The 8,355-nt window shown below is 34.1% G+C and overlaps 1 protein-coding gene across 2 annotated transcripts; it reads right to left on the reverse strand.

Annotated features, from left to right (window-relative positions):
* Positions 1-2,699: 2,699 nt before the first annotated feature.
* LOC108166466 (golgin subfamily A member 6-like protein 2) lies at positions 2,700-8,045 on the reverse strand. Of its 2 annotated transcripts, XM_017306075.1 has the most exons (7): positions 7,694-8,045; positions 7,415-7,517; positions 7,152-7,339; positions 6,969-7,094; positions 6,003-6,080; positions 4,643-4,717; positions 2,701-3,635 (listed from the first exon to the last, which is right to left on the reverse strand). In XM_017306075.1, exons 1-7 carry the CDS (start codon positions 7,795-7,797, stop codon positions 3,620-3,622), a joined length of 690 nt encoding a protein of 229 aa, XP_017161564.1. In that variant the 5' UTR covers positions 7,798-8,045; the 3' UTR covers positions 2,701-3,619. The 2 variants fall into 2 exon arrangements, with proteins under 2 accessions (XP_017161563.1, XP_017161564.1); XM_017306074.1 differs by having other exon boundaries at positions 2,700-3,635; positions 7,152-7,517.
* Between the last annotated feature and the right edge of the window lie 310 nt (positions 8,046-8,355).

Below are 8,355 nucleotides of genomic sequence, written 5' to 3' on the forward strand. Positions count from 1 at the left end.
AAACTTACAGCAGTAAGTTGTGTTAACTTTTTATTAGAGTTGAATAAACCAGAGTGAAAGAAGAAAGACAGGAGTGGAAACTATTTCCCAGAATGCTTAGCGGCATGGAAGTGTGTAACATTTATCTGACTCCGGTGTTTTATTAAGACAAATGATTATTTTAATGCAAAGTTTGATGATAATGTCCTGTTAATACTAAATGTTTTTGAGCATAATTCATTCAAAGTTTAATCAAATTCATTACCACATCAGAAATTTTGCTCATACAACTTGAAATAAGAATTTAAATTATTCTAAAGTATTATTTGAAGTATTAAATACATTTAATAATGAATTTATTTGATTTATTATATTAAAATCATATATAATTACATAATGTTATATTATAATATAAATTAATTTAAATAAAATTATTAAATAATAAATGTATTGTTAAATGTATTACATAAATGTGTTATAATACATTTATCATATTAATATTGTATTAATATTAATAGAATATTACTCTATTGCTATTTTTAGTAATTGCAAAAAAAGTGTTCTTTGTCCACAAAATGGCGCTGTTGTCCAGCAGTACTTTTTATACAGAAGGGGGTCAAAATCAGCAGTGGACAAAGTATTAAACTCTGTGCTTCAGTACAAATGAACACATTAACATTTTTACTTGAGCAAAGGTACTTGCTTTTAAAAATAGTCAAAGTACTGAAAGTAAAAGTACTTGGTGACTGTATTCATTAATACAGTGGTGTAAAATATCAGTAAGTCTGTCTACTATATGTATACATTTCAATACTGTTGTACCATTTTAATGAACAATTCTGCAGATAATACATGTTCTTGTTGGACTTTTGATTCTGTGCATCAGAATTTCAGGAAATAGCTGCAGAGTTTAAGCAAACTAAGAAAGAAGAATGGATAAACCTTTAAAGTTTTTAGTAAACACATTCAAGTTAAAGGTTTCTGAGTGAAAAAATGGGCATTAGAGACATTTAAAGAAACAGGCACTGATTATTTCAACTCCTTCAACTTTACAACGTGTCAGTAGTGAACAATATTTTAATTTCATGACACCATTTTCAACTGGTTGGTCATTTTAAACTAATAATGCATTGTGACGTAGATTTAACACATTATTGGAGTGCAGTTGAGTGGAAAGTACAGAAATTAGAAAAGTCAAAAGTATCCATGATCAAATCTACTTAGGTAAAGTTCAGATGCATGATAAGTGTACTTCAGTACAGAAACAAAGAGCTTGTACTTTCCTACAATCCATAAGATGGCACAAAATATTAGATTTCAGGGTTTCCCCCAGTGTACTGTAAGCCTGGCGGGCCACCAGGCTTTATTTGAGCCCCCACCAGGCTTAGCGATGCTTATTTATCTAAGTCTTTTTAAATGAACATGTTGATATACACAAAGGTTTTGTGTATATCAATTTGGAAATTTATATACACAAATTATTTGGAAAATTATTTGGAAGAACAAAAAATATATAGTCTATCCCTTCTCTCAAAATACAGTTTACTACATCATTAGCAACTCAAACATCTAAAACATGTGTCAAACTCGAGGCCTGTGGGCCAAATCCGGTCCGGCGTGGCTTTTAATGTGGCTCCTTAGGTTCTAGACTAAACACTAAATGTGCTTAAATATCATGTTATCAATCAAATCAATGCAGTTTTTATCTGTTTACTGCCAAAATCTATGAATCAATCCCTTCAGTTTCTTGAGGATTATCGTGGAAATTCACGCAAAATCAACAAATCCCTGCAATTTTTTGTGCTGATATGTAATTGGGAGTTTATTGCAGATTTTTCTCAAATATTGTCAAAAACTTTCATACTTATTCTGGACAGCTGCCTCTGACTTAATTGATGTCAGATTATAGTCCATGATCAATAGAGCGAGTAATAAAAAGTCGCATTTATCGTCATAAATGAGCCAAATTGGTACCACAAACACTTTGATTGTTTTGCTAAAAATTACAAAAAGTATCACAAAATCCTGGAGGAACTGAAAAGATGCTCAATAATATTTAATTCAAAGAATTAATTGATATTTTAACAATTCGTGAACAGGTTTTATCAATACATTATTGATTATTATTACATATTTTCTCAAAAGAAAAAATAGATCTGCTCACTTTGGTTTCTTGATCCAGATTTGTGAGACAAAAATGAAAATAGAAGTAGTTTCTAATGAATAGATTTATTGACTTAATCCTGGAAATAAAATTATAATACATATTTTTACTTGTATATTAGTAGAGATGGAGTTTATTAAAACAATCATACATTAATCTGATTATTAGATTAATAAAGTCTTTACAATTTTAATATAAAGAGCTTTTAAAAATTGATTACTATTCTTAGTAATTAACAGTTACTTAGAAATAGAAATTGTTTCTATTATTTTAGATGGAAACATAAAATATGAAATGACCTTACTTTAGAGAAAATATTTATGCCATGAAATATATAAATATTAATGTAAAAATATTTATTAGCAATGGACTTTAACCAGCTGAGATCAGAGCATCCATCAGGATGAGACCACATAACTGCAAAAAGTAAATAAAAAAGTCAATATAGCTTTTAAAAATGTAGAGAACTGTATTGAAATATTTTGCCGCCCTCATGTGGCCACAGCGTGTAACTACATGGAGCTGCTGCTTCTCTCAGTAACTGGTACTAACTGGAGTTGAAGCAGAGTGTGAGAAGCTGCTGCTCCTGGATCCAGGTGAGGAAGACCTGCAGAGATCTTCCTCTTCAAATCAAAACGTTTCATTGGATCTCTGTCCAACATCAACCTGCAGCGTTTTCTCCATCCAGACAGGAAATACAGTTCAATCAGATGTAAAGAAGAGAACTTATTCTGTTCATAACTTTTAGTTATGGAAAAAAAATATCCAAGCGTTTCCAGGTGAAAATCATTGTTTATTAATCTTCTGTTTATGACACCAGAGAGTTGAAACATCAGATTTATACCAAGTACAGAAGATAATAAACAATGGAGAGTTCAGTTATATTCAGGAGCAGAAAACATATTTTGGAAAATAAATTTCAGTATGACCAATCAAACAAGTTGATCAAAATAAAAACGTATAATATAAAAGCAGATAATGCAGTTAATCCAGAAAACTATTTGTAAACAAGTGAAATCTGTGATTATGAAAGGAGAAACCAAACCTCCTCCCAGTTAATGCTGAGCAGGTAGATATCGTAATAAACAATAACGGGTTCAGAAATGATCTGCTGATGAAAAACAGAAATAATTTTATTGTTACTGGAAGTTAACACCAGAAATATCTTTGCAAGAGAAGTATCCATTAAAACGTACGAGATACAATTAAGACTAATTATTATAATTATGGCTAATAATTGTATCTCATACAATAAATAGATGCAATTTACTAATGATAATGAGAAAATAGCATCAAAACCAGCTGTTAGCCTAGCCTGGAGCAGGCTGGCTGCTCTGGTGTTGAGTTCTGGTGTCCGAATAGAAACAGAACCTGGTGGGTTGGTCTAATGCTGGGTCTACTGGTTGGTGTTGGAGGTTTTAGTGTTAGCCTGATCCTGGATCTGCTGGCTGCAGCTGCAGAGTGAAGGTCTTCTGTTCACTTTTGATCGTTTCTATGGAGAAGGACAAGAGTTAACAGGTTACACATAAAACATAAAATCCAAAGAGTAAAAGTTTAATACTCATTAGAAACAACAAATAAACCCAAAGGCTGCTATCATGATGGTTCATGAAGATCAGCTTTAGTTTCTAGCTAAAATGATCCAGGTCAAAGGTCAATTTTCATTCTGCAGGAGAGAAAGTTCATTAACCCAGAGAGTTTACATGTAAACAGGGGTTAACCAGGTAATAGCAGAGATACTTGGTTCTTCAAAATAAAGGCGCCGCATGTTTGGTAGAATCTGTGGAGAGTTTATCAGGAACTTCTTTAACTTTGAAACAAAATTCATGAGGTGGAGACCAAACCTGTAGAGACTAAATGCTGAGCATGGAGGCATTACAATAAACAATAACAGGGTTGAGAAATGATCTGCAGATGAAAAACAGAACCAACTTTATTATGAAAAACAGAACCAACTTTATTATGAAAAACAGAACCAACTTTACTATTGTAAATAGACACCAGAACAATCTCAGCAACATAAGTTAAATTATCTGAGAGTAATGATGCCTTTCAGAATCATAATGAGGGAATAGCATCAAAACCAGCTGTTAGCCTGGCTTCCTGTTCGCCATGGTAACTAATGTGTTGCCTTTTGGTGAAACTGAATCAAAGCTAAATTCAGCCAGAATATCCAGAAAATCCCAGTTTAATCCAGTTTCCTGGTTTTATGAGATTCTTTAAAGATGTTGAATGCTTCCTTTTCTTACACAGAAGAAACACTTCTATAAAACATCTGTGGGTTTTTATTGTTAATTTTTCTCCATTCATTTTGAGGAGATTGTGGTTTTTAATAAACAATGAAAGATATAATTCAGATGAGTTCAAGAAAAACAAGTCTGGACTGAAACATCAACACATTTTTAAGTCATTCCACATTAATCCTAAAATCACAGCTGGCTCAGGTTTTTATATCTCCTTACATAACAGAGGGCAGGATTCATAATGTTGTTAACTTACTGTTTGTCCTTGTCCTCAGATGGATCCGACGACTCGACCTCAGATGACGAAGAAGAGACCAATCCTGGTAGGGTCCTAAACATGAAAACAAAATATTAGACAGCTATTTTCTTTTCTTACATGCATAATTAGGTGGTAACGCAGTTTTACTCAACTGTGATCAAAAACTGCTAATGTCAGCAAATGTGTTATTTACCAAGAATTTACTCTGTAACTAATCTAAATGCTCTACAGTATAGCAGTGGTAATACCGTTTTACTCTGTAGATCTATAATGTTGGGATTTAAAGCCTTTATTAATTGTCAGCTATGATTAACTTCCTGTTTCAGTTTTTTCTTTTTACTTTGAAGGGACTACTTCCTGTTTAATAGTGAGCAAGGTGTGTTTACTATTTAAGTAAAAGTTTTAAATATTCTGTGACTACAGTCGTACATTTGTTGAGGTTAAGGATATTTTAAGATGTAAACATGACCAGATGAAAGCATTAAAGCTTTAATGAACACAAACTCACTCAGCCTGTTTAATTTGATCAAATGTCATCAGCAAAGTGTCACTTTAAAGTCTCACTGAAGGACAGTAGAACTGGGTGATGTTTCACACATCAAGGTTTAATATTTAGCTCATTATGGTCTAATGGATTCAGAAAGTCAGAAAAGGCCTTAATAGACCAGGATCATTTTCAATTTTAGGGGATTCTGGTGAACACTGATGGAATAAATGAATGAATTCTAAAAAAAAAAGATATTTTAAGCATAACATTTTAATATATTCTGAGTTTCTCTGCAAACTTCAAATAGCGGTTGTGTTCATTTCTCTCCACATATTTATAGTAACAGGTTCATAGATCTGTCTCAAAAACACATTTTGCCAGATAATAAACTGTCCCAGAACTTATTGCGATAAACATTAATATTGTTGTTTTGACACAATTTTCAAGTAATATAACTTTAAAAAATGACATAAAAATGCAAGAACACATTCTCAATTATGAATAAACTTTAAATTCTTATGAATATTTAAACACTGGAACAGATGAACAACAAATAAAATGAATTATGATTACGTCTCTGTAAACAAAATTAAATTTATAGTTAGCTAGGCTAACCAAACACCAGGTTGAAGACTTTTATCATTCAGTTGTTGGTAAAAAAAAAAAAAGAAGAGAAAAAAGATAAATAAAGCAAATTAAAATGATTGTGTTTCTTTTCATTTATCATCTGATAAATTGATTTATTGTTTATTGTGACAGGCCTGATTTTGAGGCGATCGTGGTTTTCAATAAACAATAGAAGTAAAACTGGCTCAGGTTTTATATCTCCTTACATAACAGAGGGCAGGATTCAAAATGTTATTAACTTACGGTTCATCCTCGAACAGTGAGCAGCTGAGGTCCGACAACTCAACCTCAGATAATGAATAAATCAATTCTGGAGGTTTCCTAAACATAGAAACAACATATAACTGTCAGCCATTTTCTTTCCTCCATGTTTACTTGGTGGTGATGCTGCATTACTGAACTGTGATCAAGCAAATGAGTTTATTTACCCAGAATTCACTCTGTAAATAATCCTTTAAATATTCTACAGCATAGCAGTGATAAAACAGTAAATATGTCATTTGGGCTCCTGAAGCTTTTATTTACAGTCAGCTGTGATTAACTTCCTGTTTGAGTTTTGATGCCTTTGTAAAGAACTACTTCCTGTTTAACTTTTAGCTCGAATCTTCTGGGAATGAAATCCCCCTCACCGGCCATTTTCTCTATCAGATGTCTAACTCACTGTCTCTCACACACACGCACGCACGCGCGCGCGCACACGTGCGCACACGTACACACACACACACACACACTCCTGTTTGATTGTAATATCACTGCATCGACAATTATTGTGTTTTTTGTTGCAGTTTGTTGTAAAACGTTACTAGTTTAGTTACAGTCAGGCAATCGGTCTTAAAGGGACCATTAACAATATAAAGTAATAATCCTCCAAATTCTGTAACCACTTTAAGTTGAATTTATTTGTTTCCATGGTTACGTGTTAACTATTAAATACCATAAACATTTATAGCTCATTTCTAGTGTCTGTCCATAACCTGTTCAGTGAGTGTAAACATCCCACAGTTGAATTTATTTATACATTTCACACATCAAGTTTAATATTTAGCTCATTGTGGTCAAATGGTTTCAGAAAGTAAGAATAAACTTTATCTGAAGGGATCAAGTTCATCCTCATCAGGAGGATGAACCTGATGAGGTCTGATGAGAGAAATATCCTCATTCTCTAAACACTGGGCAGATATTAAAAGCATTTAATAAATAATATTTTACCTTTCTGATTTGTGTGAATTATTGTTTCCAGACTTCAAATGTTGTTGATCTTTAAGACGTTTAAACTTGAGCTCCCTCTCGGTCTCCTGCTTGGCCTTTCGCTTGGCCTGCAACTGGATCACCTGCAGGCGTTGAACTTCCAGTTGGCGTAGTCGAATGTCCTGCAGTCGTTGAACCTCCTGGTGGCGTAGGAGATCCTTCTGGTGGCGTATCACCTCCTGCTGGCGTTGAACCTCCTGCTGGCGTTGAACCTCCTGCTGGCGTTGAACCTTATGCTGGTATTGAACCTCCTGCTGCCGTAGTTGAACCTCCTGCTGCCGTAGTTGAACCTCCTGCTGGCGTAGTTGAACCTCCTGCTGGCGTAGTTGAACCTCCTGCTGGCGTTGAGCCTCGTGCTGGCGTTGAACCTCCTGCTGGAGTTGAACCTCCTGCTGGCGTAGAAGAACCTCCTGCTGGCGTAGTTGAACCTCCTGCTGGCGTTGAGCCTCCTGCTGGCGCATGATCTCCTGCTGGCGTTGGAGGAGCTCCTCATAGGTCCTTCTAAAACTCCTATGTGTTTTAAATTTGTAGTGATTCATTCAGGAAACTCAAGTCTGGACTTAGATAAACTGTAGAACATATTAAAGCATCTCTGCAATCATCTGTTAATCCTACAACCAGAACAGGTTCAGTTTCTATAATTCCTGATAAGCATCACAGTGTTTCAGTGACTGGAGGTAACTTACTCAAATGGAGTTGGACGCTGATTATTAAAGTCCAGGTTGATGTCTGCTGACCTGTTGCTATGTGCAGATAAAGGAGAGTCTGATCCTGCAGGGCTCCTAAACATGAAAACAACAGATTAATATTTATTTACATGTATAGTTTGGTGGTCATGGAGCATCAAGTGTATCTCTTTACTTATCTAGGAATCATTGTAAATAACCTTCTTCTTATTCTGCTGTGGAGCAGAAACTGTTTCTAAAAATGATAACATCATTACAACAATCTGCATTAATGACTGACGTGTCCAGTTTCTGTCCTGCTGTCTGCAGCTCAGTGAGTTCATGAAGGATCTGCTGTGACTGACAGCCAGTGGTGGAGAAAGTACTCAAAAAATGTACTCAAGTAAAAATAAAACTACCACATTAACATTTGTACTTAAGTAAAAGTAAAAAAGTACTGACTTTTAAAAATACTTAAGTATTAAAAGTAAAAGTACTTGCTGAATAATACCTAATCGCTAATATCATTAAGTGAACAGATTGCATTTAATTTTAATACATTAGAAATGTGCCATTTTAATGAACAATGCCACAGACGAAGCATGAAGCATATTTTTATTATGTTTACTCTGTAACATAGTTTAGACTTAGTTATGTGATTATAAGCATCATAATTTCAGGGA

The sequence above is a fragment of the Poecilia reticulata genome, linkage group LG8 (assembly GCF_000633615.1).
Source record: "Poecilia reticulata strain Guanapo linkage group LG8, Guppy_female_1.0+MT, whole genome shotgun sequence".
Classification (NCBI taxonomy): Eukaryota; Metazoa; Chordata; class Actinopteri; order Cyprinodontiformes; family Poeciliidae; genus Poecilia; species Poecilia reticulata.

What these genes read in the sequence shown, in the direction of transcription:
- LOC108166466 (XM_017306074.1), bottom strand. Translation starts at nt 7,797, where the DNA reads ATGTTTAGGAGCCCTGCAGGATCAGACTCTCCTTTATCTGCACATAGC. An exon ending in CAGAAGGATCTCCTACGCCA is followed by an intron (nt 7,095 to 7,151) that starts CCAGGAGGTTCA and finishes AGTTCAACGCCT; the next exon opens with GCAGGTGATCCAGTTGCAGG. An exon ending in AATTCACACAAATCAGAAAG is followed by an intron (nt 6,081 to 6,968) that starts GTAAAATATTAT and finishes TTCTATGTTTAG; the next exon opens with GAAACCTCCAGAATTGATTT.